At 34.0% G+C, this 18,661-nt stretch overlaps 1 protein-coding gene and 1 long non-coding RNA gene across 53 annotated transcripts in view; one reads left to right on the top strand and one right to left on the bottom strand.

Moving 5' to 3' along the window:
* The window catches only part of celf5a (cugbp, Elav-like family member 5a), a 369,011-nt gene extending 366,326 nt beyond the window's left edge, over positions 1 to 2,685 (bottom strand). For 38 of the 50 annotated variants that reach the window (XM_087303132.1, XM_087303128.1, XM_087303112.1 and 35 more), the window contains exons 1-2: positions 2,628 to 2,685; positions 1,871 to 2,483 (exon numbers count right to left, since the gene is read on the bottom strand). In XM_087303132.1, the coding sequence (XP_087159258.1) occupies positions 1,871 to 2,402 (532 nt within the window). In that variant the 5' untranslated portion in view covers positions 2,403 to 2,483; positions 2,628 to 2,685. 50 annotated transcript variants of the gene reach the window in all.
* LOC141380314 (uncharacterized) overlaps positions 2,421 to 18,661 on the top strand; it is a 51,438-nt gene continuing 35,197 nt past the window's right edge. For 2 of the 3 annotated variants that reach the window (XR_015521918.1, XR_015521919.1), the window contains exon 1: positions 2,428 to 2,701. This is a non-coding gene — a long non-coding RNA (uncharacterized LOC141380314). Of the gene's footprint in view, positions 2,702 to 18,661 lie in introns of all 3 variants that reach the window. The other variant, XR_015521917.1, reaches the window with a different exon arrangement.

Consider the following 18,661-nt stretch of genomic DNA (forward strand, 5'->3'; position numbering starts at 1 on the left):
AGTATTTCTTTTTCATTTTTAAAGCTTTAGAGCAGTGGTTCTCAAACTTTTTTCATCAGGTACCACCTCAGAAAAAAAAAAGTCTCTCCAAGTACCACCAAAAAGAGCAGTATTGAAATACAATAGCGTAGTAGGCCCAGGAAAGCAGCTACAACTGCACAGTTTAAAAAATGAGGCAGATTACCATAGAAATATAGGCTATATGTCATATATGGCAAATTATATACATAATTTTTAATAAATTTTTAAATGTGTGTTGCATGTACATGACATATTTCATTCCTCCGCGTACCACTAGAAGGAAGCCTGCGTACCACTAGTGGTACACGTACCACAGTTTGAGAACCACTGCTTTAGAGAATCCAAAAAAGTCCACATATTAATAAATGTTATGTTAGCTGTTTTAACATTAAGTAATGATTGATTTGCCTCTTGTTAGTTATGAAATAGCTTGAAATCAAGCAGGAAATGTTTGTGACCACATTTGACATGGTCTAAACGTGTTAAATTTACAAACAATATAATAATCAACATGCTACTGGATGCCATTTGATCATGGATTGACTTGTGAATACCATTTCAGTTCAGAATTGGCACACTCAACAGTTGACTTGATGTAGGCTAAGTAGCCATAAATTCCCCTCTAAAACAGCACATTTTGTCTTGCAAATCCTCTCTGCTTAAGCATTTGTCACAGAGAGCTAAAATTAAGAATAAATTAACATTTCATCCCGTTTTCTCGACCCAAACCATCCAACTTGGCCAAATGAAAACCCACAACTCTCGGCCACGAAATCAATGTATAAATTCTCATTACTCTGACATGTTAAACACAGTTAAACCCCATACGAAGCAGTGCTTCTCACGGGGTAAATAACGTGGATGAACGCTTGAGCAAATAGTGCCTTATTAGCATAATTATAAACACGGCACTGATACGAGGGCTAATAGTAACTGACACTAACGAAGACAAATGTGGATATTCTCCTTCCGACACATATCGCTTGAGGATAGCAAATGATAAGAACAAGATTATACCAAAAAAGAGGGTTTCATTTTAGTGTTATTCTTCTTGTTTTAGCGGGGTGTATGACGTAGCCTACTCCATGTCAGTTGTCAAATAGAGCGTCATGCCACAATATAGAACTCGCTGTAGTTCGTTATGACGCACAAAAGAACGTGTTCCAAGTGCAAATATAATCAAAAGCAAGCAGCTTCACGTACATATAACTGTTAGTGTATTATTTACATTTCATAATGCTCACCTGTCTGGATCGTTATAATAGCTACCAGTTAATTTATTTATTTTTTGTTATTGGAAAGCCTAGAACGCCTGTTCTATCGTCAGAACTGTGCACAAGGAGGCAGTGGGAATATTTCCCTATTAAAAAGAATGGAAGATGGAGATGACTCTGTAAATATAAATTATTTTCTAAGGCTTTGCCCCAGTTCCAAAGCATCCAATATTAAACTGCCATAAAGAATGGCGCTTTATTTGAGAATAAATATGAATATTCATGCAAACACCCAAAGCTAAGCTGAGAAGTTATCTGTAAACGATGTAGATTAAGTGTAAAATAGTACCTAAAGCGGCCTAATATTAGAAAGCTTTGTATATTTATATTAGTGTTGGATGTTGACATGACAGTGGACCACAAAATGAATACATGATTCATAATAAATATTAGAATATTGCATGCGTCACTAATGAATTGGGTACATTTTGTGCAGAAGGCAAAATAATATTTGTAAAAATTAAACATTCACCAGGTCTAATTATTATTATTGTGTCATTCCAAAAACAAACAATAATATATGGTGGTGTTTACAAGCTCAAATCACACTCTCATTAAGGGAATCACGCGTTTACCTTTGTGCATGCCGGTGTATCGGTCCTTTAATACTGTCAATTCGTGGATTTTCCCAAACTGTTCGAATAATGGTTTCAGGTCTTTTTCCTCAAGGTTCCGCGGTATTTGCCCGATAAAGAGTTTTATGGCATCTTGGTCTTTCATGGTGCCGTTCTCCGGATGAATGGAGATGGATTCTGACCCGTTCATGGGTTTAGGAAATGGGATCTGAGCGTACTGGTGCTGGTGCGGGATTAGGAGGAGTGGATGTTGGGTCGGTGCTGCCCCGGGTCCAGTGAAAAGCAGGCTGGAGTAAGCGGGATGGGGCGGCTGTGGGTGCTGCTCCCTTCTTGTCTCAGTCTGAGTGAATCTGGCCATTCTGAGCTGGGAGCAGACTGGATAATAATAATGACAACACACACACATACACACACATACACACACTAAGAGAGAGCGAGCAGTCAGCTGGAAACACAGACTTACTTTCTCGGCGATACACATACGCACACAGTCAGAGTATATGTTTAGGGGGTGGGGGAGATTTGTAGCCATTTGTTGCTCCAGAGCGACACCCAGCGGCAAACGTGTGCTGTCTGTTAGGCCGTCCGTCGACAGAAAAACACCTTTGTTTTCCTTTGAGTACATTTGTTCCGTTGTAAAACAGAAACACACAAAATGATTAGTCGTTGATTATTCCTCTGGGATGGAGAAAAATACGAGTGTTTTGGGTTGATATATTCTGTCAAGAAAACAAATTCCTCGTATTTGTAAACATACCTGGCAAAGCTCTTTCAGATAAACAGACGCTCAAGTTCACGCGGCAGCATGTTTGTTTAGAGGGCTACATCCGGGTAAGTGTTTTTTGTGTGCTAATTAATTGACATCTGCGTCAATTTGCTTAACTTTAAAACACTAGCTTAGATGTTGTACAGGCACTGTGCAGTTAGCCCTGTAAGAAGGTCGCTGGTTCGAGCCCCGGCTGGGTCAGTTGGCATTTCTGTGTGGAGTTTGCATGTTCTCCCTGTGTTGACGTGTGTTTCCCCTAAACTCCAAAGACATGTGCTATAGATTAATTGGGTAAGCTAAATTGGCCGGATGTGTGATTGGTAGTGTATGTGTTTCAAAGTGATGGGTTGCAGCTTAAGGGCATGCTGCGTACAATTATGCTGGAAAAGTTGGCGGTTCATTCCACTTTGGTGACACTTGATAAAAAAGGGGCTAAGCTGAAAAGAAAATGAGTGAAAGACAAAATGGTTACCATGCAATTATTATTATTATTATTAACAGCTTAGACATTCTGAAAATAGATATAATCTATTAATAATGCTGTTTACCGTTTTTTATAAATGTAGAAATTAATAACTTAATAAAATGATTAATTAAAAGTTTAAAAATAAGAACATAAATCTTATTTATATATATATATATTATTTAAAGCACATCAGTGTAGTCTATGGAAACCCACTTCCACCATAGGATAAATCAATACAATTAAATATTGTATAAATAAATATTCAATGGAAAGCCAACTTTATCATAGGACCAATCAATAAAAATAATCAAGGTAACTGAGACTTTTTGTCTTGCTATTCCTACTTTTTACTCACAATTTCAAATATTTGTAAGATATAAATTCACAATTCAGAGAAGAAAAATGTTGGAATTGCAAGAAAAATCAGAATACTAAATTTACAGCAAATTATATTACTGAGCTATATATATATATATATATATATATATATATATATATATATATATATATATATATATATATATATATATATATATATATATATAAAAGCAAGCTTATTTCTTACAAATTTGAAGTTTGAAGTTTCTCTTTGAATTCTGCCCTCATTTCTCTCAATTCTGAATTTTCATATAGTAGCTTGCTCTATACTAAACTCACAACTCACAAAAATGTATTAATTAGCTTTTTGATTTTAATTCTGTTGCAGAAACAAATGGCTTTCATATCATTTTTTCACGTTCTTTTGATTTCATACTTTATTATGGTAAAAAGGTAATACTTTTTTTGCATTGTATAAATATCCATGACAGTTTTTCAAATGCGGCGGTTTATGATTGCAAAAAAAAAAAAAAAAACTGGTGAATGTGTGATTACCATGCTACAGAGGCTTTATTTTTTATTAACAGCTTAGATATTATTAAAACTCTTATTAACTATTTGTTGAGTAATGTTATCTATTATCGTTTTAATTTTGTTCTTAAATGTAGAAATTAAAAACTTACAATTTTTAAAAAATAAATTAGTACATAAAAATATGAACATTAATATTTAATGTATATTTAATGTATATATAAGTCACGTCTGATAAATCAATACAAATAAATATAATATAAATAAATAATAAAATTCAAATGAATATTCTATTAAAACCAATTCCACCATAGGACAAATCATTAAAAATAAACAAGGTAACTGGGACTTTTTTTTTGCCATCCAGTATCACTTATCCTACTTTTTTACTCACAATTAAAAATTTTTTTTTTTATAAATTTATGATATATAATGATATGCAATGATATGATTTATGAAATAATGATATAAATTTAAAACTCAAAGAAAAAAATGTTAGAATTGCAAGAGAAAATAAATTACTAAATGTTAAATTACTAAAAAAAATCTGTTATTTTGATATATTTTATTTTTCTACTATAAATATTGCGATATAAATATGGTTTCACATGATTTGAATATCGCTGTTTGACAATTTTCTGATGGGTCTAATAGTATTCAGATACAGAAATGTAACAATCACAATGCAAAAATGCTTTTCTTACTTTGCTTTGTCTTGTTTCTAGTCCAAAAAAATAATTTAGAGCAAATAAAAATATTGAATTCTTTCAGAAGAAAAAGGTCAGATTTAAGAGTGTTTTTTTTTTCTTAAAACAAGCTAATATCTACCATTGGGAAAGTAAAATAAACAAAACAAAAATTATTATTATTATTATTATTATTATTATTATTTGCATAAATCGTATAAGATGCATAAATACAGTGATTAAATACAATTCTGTAGCTCCTGGTCAGCTATAATTCGATCTCAACATTGCATATCTTTGTGATGTGATTATTGCGGATGTGCATATTACGATAATGATGATAAAACAGCATATTATGCAGCCCTACATTACAACACTGAGTGATGCATAAGCAACCTTATTTCTTACAAACTTCAAGTTTAAAGTTTCTCTTTGGATTCAGCACTCATTTTCTGCATTTCGGATTTTTCACACAGTTGCATGCTATATACTGAATTCACAAGTCACAAAAAGTAACTCTTACATAAACAAATGGTTCCCATAATATTTTTTAAACATTCTTTGATTTCATATTTCAGTTAAACAGATTTTTCATTGTTGTTGTAATTAAATTGTTTGTATGTTTCTTTTAGATGTATTACAGTTTTTCACTGCAGCCTCTAAATAACCTGTTAACATGTTTAAGTGTAAAAAATTCACATTCCATCAACCAGATTAACAAATATGCAGTATAGTGTCATGAAATTCTTTGGACCTTTTGAATATAGAAATAACTCTGCAGATCAATATAAAGTAATTCATAACCATCAAAGTAACATGGAGAGACTACTATAGCATTTTTAAGGGAAGCTACCAGAGAATTGATCTCATATATACTGGCATTATCTGTCACTACGGTTACAGGGGTTTTTCAAGGCTATTTTGAGAATACAGATTGGAACTGACCTTAGTTTTGTCTGGTATTAGATACACAATGCAACTTAAAAGGCTAAACGCTGTCTTAATGTAGCCCTATTTTCAAAACTAACCATATGTGCAACCTTTAGATCTTCAAAAGTTGTTAGAGGCCATAAAAACACAAGTACTCAGTGTATGCCGTAGCTGTTAATAAACTGAAGTAAACAGACACAACAATGAGACTTTGTTTTTGTTTGTTTATATAGCATATAAGAATAGCTTTAGATCTGGTTGCTTCTATCTGTCTAAAAACAACATCTTTAAATAATTTTTTTAGAATACCAACTCACCTTAAAAGACAATCGATTAAAATCTCACCACTTATAAAGAAATATACTGTATCTTTATGCTAGAGATTTGCTTCAGTAGGCCTGAATTGCTGCACAATATGTATCCATGTCCATGAATATTTCATGTAACCATTCATGCAAAGTCTCAAACAGTTGCTTTAATTAAAAGAAAGCAGTGCTATTTATGCCATTCTCTAAAATAGCCATCACATCGCCACCCTGGTGTGAATGTTGAATTTATGAGAAGAACAAGAAACACCACAGGCTTTTGTAAACTGACAGTATCGATGTTTCTGGGAACTCTGTTTTGAGACAAAGCAATTTCATAACTACAAGTGATGGAGCAATATCTACACTTCATCCGCTTGGCAGGAAGTGGCATTGAACTTTTATATAACCGATCGATAGCTCACTCAGAAGGGGCTTTTCAGTAAGATATGTGACAGTCAAAAACTGCAATAACTCACAATGAATCCATTTTGTTATTGTGCGGGGGTTTTCGTCAATGAGGTTTACATTTTTCTTTGAATTTTATTTATTTATTTATTTTTCAATATGCTCCACCTCTGTAGCAGTTTGTTGTATTTCTGTTGGAGATTGCAAGTTCCTTGTTGATAAATCAAGGACTAGGAACTGAAGGAAAATTGATTAATTTATAGCTTTTTTATAGCAATTTCTCACTTTGCTTTTTTCTTTAAACTTGGCTCCAATCTGGCATGTAAATCATTTGTGATACAATCAATTACTGATATATACTGAAACATCAGAAATAGATTTAAATATTATTAACTATTAGTATTATTGAATACTAGTATATTTTTTGAATATAGTATTGAATATTTGATTTGACTTTAAACTGAAACCTGCATTCATGCTGATAAATAAATAAAGCCCAGTTTTAGGTATTACGATGCAGTTTTCCTAATCTTAAGTTGCCAACTGTAAATACAGGTTTTAAATACAACTTGCCAACATCAAATTTTTAATTTATAGGGAAAATGGATCATACAGTCGAATGCGTTCGAACAGTCGCAAAATTCCACATAATGACAATCTACTAACCAAGAACATGAACATGCAAAACCAACCCAGGCTCTTTCTGAAAATGAATCTCTGTATACATTGCTGGAGACGTCAAATAAGTCCCAGGAGGTATATTTTTGGCAGTTTTTGTTTTTGCTATTCCACTAGAGGCCGATGTGTACACTTTTTAAGGTTCCATTTGCACCTACTGTTCTCTTGTAAATCCACTAGAGGCCGCTGTCAACTAACTGTTTGACTGACTGACCGATTGTCTGACCCACCCTCCCCCTTCCCTAAAACCAACCAATAGTATTTTGAAAAGCACAAATTGACTCGCCCACCCACTTTCCTTAACTGACCGACAAATTTAAAAAGCAATTCAGAAGAAGAAAAGCCCTCGCCTGATTTTTACTACATTCTCACCCTGTTATTTACTTGATTTTTAAAAAAAAAAAATTTTGGCTACTGTTTTTGTCTTACCCACTTTCTGGAAAATTTAAGTGGATTGAGCATAAAACAATTAAGTTGTCCCAAAAAGTCCTAAAAAGGAAGTCATTTTTTGAGTGCACATGCTTAATCTCTTTCTCGCTCTCATAACTTTATAACTTCATTAATCTGCTAGTAATGGCTGAAACACCTGTTGCTAGCTCTAAAATGACATTTGAAATAAGCCACAGAGACTTTAGATGAGAAGCATAGGAAATTAGTCATACATGCTGGAGTTGTTTGAGGACAAAAACCTTACAAAGGTAACATAATACAACATCTGAACGTTGTATTATAACCAATATAGTTAAAGTGGTATAGTTGAAATATTAGAAAATAATGCATATCCAAAGTATAATAGCACCTGAAGAGCTTCTGTGCTTTATCTTCTTAAAAATACAAGGGCCCAGAGTCAGTTAGTTTAGCTCATTGTTGCAAGATATAATTTTAACTACTTGTTTTTGATGAAGATATTAGTGGATCAGAAGCCCAAATGACCAGATCTGACTGAGGTTAATGTTAAGATCAAAATATAAAAAAATTATTTAGCTGTAAAACTTGTGATATCAACAGTATAAATCCAAAATCACACTCGCAAAAGTTTACACTTAGTTTGTTGCTGCTTAAACAAAGTCATTTTTTTTAATTAGCTGAAACACAATCCTTAAAATTTTTGACAATTTATTGTCAAACATTTTTTTAATAAATGTAATTATTTTTGTTGTATGTTCAATGTTTAATTAATTTAAATTAGTAAAATAAAAATAAAAAATCATTTTGTGATGGTATTGCATGAAAACAACTGTGGCATAACTGGGTACTGAATGTATAGTTTCCAGTATGCTCTCAGTGGAATTACATCAAGATGGAAAAATGCTGACAATTAAAGATCTGAGTTTTCAGTTTACCACTGCGCTGATAAGCAGTGCTCATTGTGTAAATAGAATTATTGTTTTATTAACAATAAAAATGCTTGTTGCTTTCCTAGATTAGCAATAGCTATTATTGCCAGTACTGAGATCTTTTTACTCACCAAGTCCATATGTTACATACAATAACAAACGTTATTAAAGTAGTTTAAGCTGCAGAGAAAACGAAAATGAATATTCTGTCATCATTTACTCAATGAAAGCCAAAACAAAAAAAAAGTCAAAACAATCATTGCACCAATTAACTTTCAGTAATAATCTTTTTAGTGCTTAAAGGGATAGTTCTGGGAAAAACCAAAATTCTGTATGCATTTACTCACCCTTTACTTGTCACAAAAGTTTTTCTGTTGAACACACACACAAAAAGATACTTTGAAACAGCTGAAACCATTGACTTTCAATTATTCATTCCTTTTTTCCTTTAGCTTAGTCCCTTTACTCACCAGAGGTCTCCACAGCACAATGAACCGCCAACTTATCCAGCATGTTTTACACTGTGAATGCCCTTCCAACAGCAACCCATTACTTGGAAACATCATTCACACACATACAGTACGGCCAATTTAGTTTATTCAATTTACCTATATACCGCATGTCTTTGGACTGTGGGGGAAACCGGAGCACCCGGAGGAAACCCACGTCAGCACAAGGAGAACATGCAAACTCCATACAGAAACACCAACTGGCCCAGCCGGGACTCGAACCAGCAGCCTTTTTGCTGTGAGCTGACAATGCTAACCACCGATCCACCGTGTCACCCCCATTGACTTTCATGTTATTTGTTTTTTATTATATGGAAGTGTTACAAGTTTTCAGCTTTCTTAAAATGTTCTGCTTTTGTGTTTAACAGAAAAAAAACTCATAATGGTTTGGCTCAAAAATGAGTAAATGTGAGTTTAATTTTGAGGGCAACTATCCCGTTAGCAAAACATTCTGGTTGTCAATTTAATTCAACAACAATGTTAAAGTAAAATTCACCAGATAAATTAAATGAATGGAATTTAATCACATTCAGAGTTAATTCAGCTTGTGTGGGTTCCACTTTTCTAAATTAAGTTGAAATAACAAAATTTCAGTGTCTGGAAATATATGCGTATATAAACTATTATTCTTTTTAAATATATATAAAACAGACAAGCCGACTCTAAGTGAGCCAGTGGAGATGCAGCATGTGTCTGCTATTTTTAGGGCAGAGTTTGACAGAGGTGTGAGGAGCGCGAACTTCCAGTTCATGTGCTTTATTGACCACCACCATTAGTATTTCGCCTGGCTGAGGGGGCGCGACAAGAAATCAATGACACCAGTGCTATTAGTGCGGAGCAAAGAAGTAGCATTACAAGTTAACGTGCGAGCGTTTTTTTAGCCGCTGGTTGTTAAGCACTCAGTGGGTGTGGAGAGGCAGTCAGGCTTAGTCTTTAGTAAGTGGCTGGGGCTCAGGGGAGACTCGCAGACAGCTGAAGGGGGCACTTAACACTGCGCCACCATGAACATGTACAGAGATCACACACAGCTGCACACCCAGGAAATCTGTGATCTCAGGCCCACACGCATTCAAACACTGTGCTTCCTCTGCCTGACTATGGCACTCTATCCTGCAACTGTAGAGAAGACCAGGACTAATTATTTAAAAATTTTACTTACTGTATGCAAAGATACGTTCCAGAGGCATAAAAATGGGGTTGTATGGACAATTGTGGTGTATAGACTGCTGCTCTAGGGGGGCGCCATTATATTAAAAGAATTTTGGAAAATAATCTTTATTCAAGTGTTAAAAGGGGTGGTCCACAGTGTATTTTAAGGCTTGGTTGTGTTTATAAGATGCAAAGCAATGTGTGCTCATGCTTTACTTGTAGAAAATCACATTATTGTTTTCATTTGTCTTACTTTGATTATATACAGCTACTCAGCTAACATGAAAATGACTGTGAGATGTAGAATGTAGGGAATGCGTCTGCATAGAGACACTGTAAGCACTGCTGAAGACTGTGAGTGGTTAAAGCAGGTTGACTGCTATTTAGCGGTGCCAAACAGCATTTCCCATTGTTTACATCCTTGTTTACGTCTTCGCTACAGGTTGTGGCTCACAATCCACAGCCTCATCTAATATGGTTGGAGAAGTTTTTAGCTGAATCCACCACTGAAATGACAGAGATTCTGGAAGTTCTTTGTCAAATGCTAGCTATATATTTATTATAATTCTATGGAACATAATTAAAATTAAATTGTAAGCACATCTCTCTTTGTGTAGTGTCCTTTGGAAGCCCAAATACAGAAACTTGAAGCGTTTATGATTTCATTAACCCGCATGTATTTTTTATAGTCCTCAAATTCGTTCGCTGTAGGTTTTGCTAAGCTAATTCTGTAAAAGCCAATGTCTCCATTTGCATTGACCTTTGAGCATATTACATTCGGAGATGTTGTTTATTTTCACACAACAACATTACACATCAACTAAAGTTTAAAATATGATATTGTAGCGGACTACCCCTTTAAAATATATATTAACAACAGAACAGGAAAGTGTTGTGGCACAAAACATAAATAAAGGGTGAAAAACACTGTTTTAAACTGAGAAGAACAATGTCCAAGGGTATGAACTATAATCCTCATACCCCTCAGCAATTGTGCAGTTGCGCCCCCAAAACATTCCCTAAAGGGATAGTTCACCCAAAAAAAGAAAATTCTGTCGTTAATTATTTGTATTTGAAAGATAAATGGCATGATGAGGAGTAATTAATGACAGATTTTTTTTTTTTTTCCAATTGTGGGTGATCTAACCAGTTAAAGTGTTCACTACAAGAATGATGTTTTCATTGTTCATTTAAAATCAAAACATTTTTTTTACTTTTAGTTACTTAAATGTCTATGCATTTTAATTTAAAATAATAATAATTTTTTCATTAATTTTATTTTATTTCTATTTTACACCTAAATATATTTATCTTATTAAAAAAGTCTGATGTATTCTGAGTGCGTTTTTTGTATATCCATAATTATTTTATAATAAATATATCCATCAATAATTTTTTTTTTCAGCTTAGTCCCTTCATTATTCTGGTTTTGTCAGAGCGGAATGAACCAAAATATTTAAATAAATAACAGATTTAAATTATGCTTGTAGGTACATTTAAATAAATTTTTCAAGAAAAAATCATTCATTCATTCATTTTCTTTTCGGCTTAGTCCCTTTATTAATCTGGGGTTGCCACAGCGGAATGAACCGCCAACTTATCCAGCATATGTTTTACACACCGAATGCCCATCAAGCTGCAACCTATCACTGGAAAACACCCATAAACACTCATTCACTCGCATACTCTACGGTCAGTTTAGCTTACCCAATTCACCTGTACCGCATGTCTTTGGACTTGTGGGAGAAACCGGAGCAGGAGCACCTGGAGGAAACCCACGCGAACGTGGGAAGAATACGCAAACTCCACACAGAAATGCCTACTGACTTAGCTGAGACTTGAACCAGCGACCTTCTTGCTGTGAGGCGACAGCACTAACTACTGTGCCACTGTGTCGCCCAAGAAAAAGTCATTTCAAAGATATTTAACTAGAAGCCAGGTCAAAAAGTACATTAAGTAATTTTTGCAGTCTATTTTAAAATGTGATTATATTTTGAATATTTTATTTTGATTGTTGAAAGTGTGTTTAGTTATTAAATGTTTTATGTGCATTGTTTTACCATGCCTTTTAAATTGGAAATGTTGAAAATTGCATGCTGTATTTTACAATTAGATGGTTTGAACTTGTTTGAATATATTACACTAAATATTTGAGTAAAGATATGTGTATCACGTATTTAAAAAATAAAATCAAACATTGACAAATCAGTTCTCCATAGACATTAAATTGTTAGGCTGGTTATTATTGAGAGGTACTTAAACTAATGCAAGCAGGTATAGAGTAAATACGTCAGCCTGCAGGTCGTATATTGAACACAAGGGGGAGCCATATATTCATTTTGAGTCTTAAAACCAGAATCAAGTGTTTTCATACTGCGAGTTCACACCAAGGTGCGAATTATAGGGGGATTTGGGGGGGATTTAGCCCCCTAATTAACATGTGATCCCACACTGAACGACATCAAAACAAGATGCATGGGGGTCAGTCCTTTAACAGTAAGAATAGCTTTCTCTGATCCCTGATTTATCTTAAATATAGTAATAATAAAATGTGTAATATAAATATTCATTTGACCTCCCCATAACGGTTCATACTATTGTGGATGCATAATCGCACCAATCCATGCTAGAAAATATATGATTCAACAGTCTAAAACTGGCAGTTCTAGAGCTCAATTTTAGAGTAAGACATCTTAATTATTTACAAGACACGTTTTTCTGTGTTAGGTATTCGTATCTGCATGTAGCCTAAAAAAAGAAAAATTAGACACATAATTTGTGTAGTTTAGTCGGCAGTAACCTCTAAAATAGTCACTATATATCCCTTAAAACACTAAAAGCGTATACATTTCATTAATAAATACATTTAGAAATTTGAAATCACTTTAAGCATGTATTATCAAACCACTGGTGTATAATTCACACTCTGGTTAAGACTGTTAAGTGAGATTTCCTTTCATCTGTAGTTTTATTAAATGTTCAAAAAATAATTTAATCATGACTTTAGTCTTAAGGACTCAACTCTATATAGTTTTTCTTAAAGCTTTGAGTACAGTGAATTGTTGTTTTATTCATTTATTTAATTGACATCCTGAAGCTTACCTTTAATTATTACCTAAGCAGTGTGGGCGGCTATCACTCAAATTTAAATTTCCATCCAGGATCTGCTGACAACAGTCTGTCATTTCTGGCTGTCATGAGCGTTGATTTAAGACATCTGTAACAAGTGTTAGAATTTCAAATGACTTACTGTCAACGTCAAATTCATAACTGACAGAAAGACAAGTCGAAAGATGAAGAAAATAAACGTTGTTCTTTGAAAGTACATGACAGGGTTGATTCTGTTATTTGTCCAAGTTGAATTTTAAACAACTTAAAATGTATATCTGCCAGTGCAGAAACCCTTTAAAGCACTGTAAAAATGCTTGGTTTCACACAATTGATTTGTGTTGGGACAACATGAAGGAACTAAGTCAATTTATTAGTTTTTACAAAATTAAGTGGATTGTACGGTGGCCAAGAGAGTTTAATGTGCTGCAAAACACATGCAATTACAAATAACGCCAGCAAATAAAGAAAAGATCTTCATCCATTTGAAAGCACACATGCTGCAAATCCTCACAATGCAAAAATGCACTGCATTTTCACACAACATAAACATTAACAAAACACACTATTTTTTCACACAACACAAACATTAATAAATTGTGCTGCATTTAAAAAAACAACGGAAATGTTTCAAGGGGACCTAAATGTGACGGACACCGCTGTGCCCTGTCTATTTGTCAGTGAAGTTGTTGGTAATCTTTAAAAGTGAGAGTTTTTCTTTTTCTTTTTCCAATATCCCAATCCTCATGTCTTTAGTATATTGTTAGCTTAAATAACCATAACCTAAATAGCCGAGTCCGTCACGTTTAGGGTCTCCTTGAAACATTTCCATTGTGTTGTGGTAAAATGCAGCACATTTTAATAATTATTTGTGTTGTGTGAGAATTCAGTGCGTTTTATCATTTGTTTGTGTTGTGTGCATATGCAGCACATTTTATTATTTGTTTGTGTGCAAATGCAGCACATTTCATTATTTTTTGCGTTGTGTGAAAATGCATTTTTTTTAAATGGGTTTGCGTTGTGAGGATTTGCAGCATGTGTGCTTTTAAACTGATGATATTTTCTCAACTTGCTGGAGTTTTTTTTTTTTAATTGCTTGTGTTTTCTTAAATTACAGCATGTTAAGCTCTCTCAGCCAGCATAGGGATTGACCTAAAAAATGTAGTTGGCCACTCTAAAAAAAAATAATAATTGTGGTTAGTTAAGTTCAAAATTAAAATTCTGAAATTCTGTTTCTTTTAAACAAAAATGAAAGTATTTTTTAATGAAATTTGAGATATTTCTGTCCTGCACTGTTGTTCACTCACAACTTTGATGCTTTATAACATTACTAAAGAGATCAAAAATATTTAAATAAATAATAGATTTAAATTAGGCTTGTAGTTACATAAAAAAAAATTCAAGGAAAAATCATTTCAAAGATATTAAACTAAAAGCCAAGCCAAAAAGCTCATTAAGAAGTCATTTTGCAATGCCTAGCTTGTGGGAAAAACTACAGATTTAAACACTGATTGGCTGTGTTTTTTTCTGCAGTCAGCCGAGACCAAACCTGCAGTGACAGAAAACTTTCCTCTAACCGTGAAACAAACTGTTGCAGTCACGCCATAGAGGCTCCCAACCTTGTAGACTATTGATCTATTTCAACAAGTACTTTTGGCTGTTGTCCTTGCGCTGAAATTGAGGTTAATCGAGTTTCTAACAGGAACCTTCTTAGAAAATACAATCACTGGCTCTTGCATTAATTTTGATCATATTAGAATGGAGAATTACAAAATATAGTAACACAAACACAAAAAGACCAGTAGGTATATCATTAAAACACAGAATCTCAATTTTTTTTACTGTACTTTTAAAACACAGAAAAAAATATACCCTTAAATACACAGAAAATAACGTTTTTAATATAAAACCCCCTAAATCAATAGAAATGTTTCGTGTTTTTATAGAAGTTTAACTGTTAAACAGCTTTAATTTCTTTTAATGTGGGCACACTGTCAATTAATGTAAGTTTTCATTTTTTTAATTAACAGTAAAAAAATCTAGAATGAGCTGCTAATACATTTCCTGTTTTTTTACGGATTTTTTTTTAGTAATGCAAACTTTATTCACCGTGATCTTTAATTATAACAATCATTTATTTTGCTTCCTTTGTTGACATTAGAATTTCATTTTTTTATGATTTTATTTGATGTTTTGGTTTCATTTATTTTAATCAATGTTAGTTAAAAATAAGCTTATGCATATTAATTATGTATATTTCAAAACAAAAGCATTTACAGATATTGAAAAACAAACATAAATGCCAGTTGGCAGTGGAAGGTCGGGCTTTACAATAAGGCTTTTGAGAAGGGCTATAGCAATGCGCACTTGATGATGAATTCTATCATTGAAAGTTGCTGTATTTTAATGATTTTTTGCTAATGTCAAAATCTTCCAAAAGTGTATGTTGTAATATGTATCTGCAGTGTGGAGTATAAAATATTAATGACAATAGTGTTTTGGACTTTTTTTCAATTCCTAAAAGACACTGACCATTATAGTATCTTCAGATCACTTTTATTCATGCATGTGAATGAAATAAAACCAAAACTGACTGTAATAAGTGAAAATTGTGATTATTTTCAGAATTGCTCATGCATTTTCTGGTTAATTATCATTGATTCACTGTGCAGTCAGTTTCATACTATATAAGGCTGACCAAATCAGCTGCAGATGTGCTGTCTGCTCTTTTCATACATTTTTTGAATCTATTCTTATTGCTCTTCTTATCTCCAGTGATTCTGCTCATTAGCTGCATCACACATGGCCCATCATCACTTGTACACTCTGAAAAATGCTGGGCGATTTCAAAAAATAAATGGTTAAAAATGGTCAAAAAATATGGTTAAAATAACCATTTATTTTTTATTAGAAACAACCCTTCAAATGTAGAGTAATTGCCCATTTCCACAGAGTGCTACGGTATGGTACAGTTTGGTTCAGTACACTTTTATGGCAGTTTCCACTGTCAAAAGGTACCAAAAAGCTAACTTTTTAACCCAAAAAAATGACCAGTCTATCAGATGAAGAAGAGCCGGAGTCAGTAATTCAAATAAATAAATAAAGTTTACTGAAGATAGTTTGCAGTTTTATCAGCAGAAGCGAGCTTTAACATTCGCAATGAGTTCCTTGGCCGCTCTGCCTTACAGTACAACAATGCAGCAATTATACTCTTTACACAAGTCCAGAAAAGCTGGCAGCAAAAGTAGACAATTCTAAATGTGTGCGTCGATGGAGGATTGTATCTAACTCCAGACATGGATGGCGGCATGGTTCTTGGGGGTCAGGCAGACCCTAAACTATTAAGAGCTGATCTCCGACCTGTAAAAAGCTAAACCATGGACGCAATAGACAATCTGTTGTGGAAACTCGAGGTTGTTTCTTGTACATTCAGCTGTCTTATCGAACTGGTTAAAAACTGGTTTATTCAACATTCGACTACAATATCCTCAGTACACATAAAGTCTATCTAGCATAAAAAGGAATTACTTTAAAAAAAAAATTACAATAAAACAGCTAAATTACTGTAGACAATATCATGATTGTCATAATGATCATGAGGGGTTGTGTTCCCCTCCTCAGCATCAGTAATTCCGCTCAAAAGAGGGAGAGAGAGAGGTCTCCATGACCTGTGACCTGGTTTGTGTATCTCCTGGAAAAAAAGTTAAAATAGAGAGACAAAGAGAGGATCAAGGACACTGAACATTCTTACATAAAGCAGTGTGTTAACTTAATGAAAACAAAAGACATGCCATTTTTAAATACACTGCCAAGACATTACACTGTAATATTATATACATATAATAACAAGCCATGGTCGACCCAAGCTCAAACAAATCTTGTCATCATCTTGATGAACAGCCACAAAGCCAAGAATAAAAGCAAAATCTACTGTGTGCTCTGTTGTTGTTTACAAGGCCGTCTAAAGCACAAGCAGTTTCACTTTCTCCAGGTAGCTCCTGATAACTTTGTGCCCATCTATATTTTAAATAATGAACTTCTTGAGCTGATAATAATGTGCGGTGATTATTGAAGTGCTTCTGACATCTGATTCTTTCAGAAACAGACAGACACGAGAATGACATGCAAAAAACAAAAACAAAGGAGAAGCCGAAAAAACAATTGGTACTCTTTTGGCAGTGGAAACGCAAGCCTGATAAAGGGGACCCGTTTTGACCCGTACCGTACCATACTGTACCACTTAGTGTAAATGGGCCATAAGTCTTAATTTTACTAACAGCATTGATTAAGTGTTACAGTACTTTTACCCTTTAAAGTGTGGGACCATATGTAAATTGAGGAGGGTTAATATAACACTGAGGATTTTGCTGTGCCTAAAAACATGGAACCTGCATCATATATCTGTATTACATATTCAGGTAAAATTAATTTTATTATTAATCTTTAGTTAACCACAACCATGCCCTAAGAGAACTGTTATGTAACACATATCACCCAAAAAGATCACATATAGTACATTGGTTGAACAGCATCCCAAGCTGGTCCCAATGTGCAATGTTATGCATAGGTCCACGAGCAAATCCACTTCCCATGCTGATGACCAGAAAAAAAAAACAACCAGTGTCCCATATTGGAGACCAGCAAACCAACAGCCAATATTCCCATGTTGGGGAACACCAAACTAGCAAGTAGTATCCCAATGTTGGAGAAAAACAAATCAGCAGGTAAATCATTACATTTGGATACTGTTTTTTGGTTTGTTCATCCCCAAACATCAGGATACAAGTTGCTGGTCTGTTGGTCCCAATCATTGGAATACTGGTTTGTTTTTCTCCAACATTGGGATACTACTTGCTGGTTTGTTGTTTCCCAATATGGGAATGTGGCTGTTGGTTTGCTTAGGTCCACCAGCATATTCACTTCCCATGCTGATGACCAGAAAAGAAACAACCAGTGTCCTGTATTGGAAATCAGCGAACTAACAATCAATATTCCCATGTTAGAGAACACCAAACTAGCAAGCAGTATCCCAATGTTGGTGAAAACAAACCAGTATAGGGTAAATTATTACGCTTGGATACAGTATTTTGGTTTGTTCATCCCCAAACATCAGGATACTAGTTGCTGTTTTGTTGGTCCCAATCACTGGAATACTGGTTTGTTTTTCTCCAACATTGGGATACTTGCTGGTTTGTTGTTTCCCAACATGGGGTCCACCAGCAGATCCACTTCCCACGCTGATGATTAGAAATGAAACAACCAGTGTCGCATATGAGAGACCAGCCAACCAACAACTAATATTCTTATGTTGGAGAACAAAAACCAGCAAGTATTATCCAAATGTTGGAGAAAAACAAACCAGCAACCAGGATTCCAGTGATTAGGACCAACAAACCAGCAACTAGTTGTTGATGTTTTGGGACATTTTTTTTTTTCAGTAGGAAGCGTCACGAAACACCAAAACACATTTTTTGAGCTGCTGACAGTCATACATGTGTCTCACACTGTTAAAAACACTATTAGGACACATATATTTCACTAAAAAGTGAAAAATTGTTGTTTTTGAAATAATTCGAGCAAATTCGTACTTCCGGTTTAAA

Source organism: Danio rerio, chromosome 22 (assembly GCF_052040795.2).
Source record: "Danio rerio strain M-AB ecotype USA chromosome 22, GRCz13ab, whole genome shotgun sequence".
NCBI classification, from domain to species: domain Eukaryota; kingdom Metazoa; phylum Chordata; class Actinopteri; order Cypriniformes; family Danionidae; genus Danio; species Danio rerio.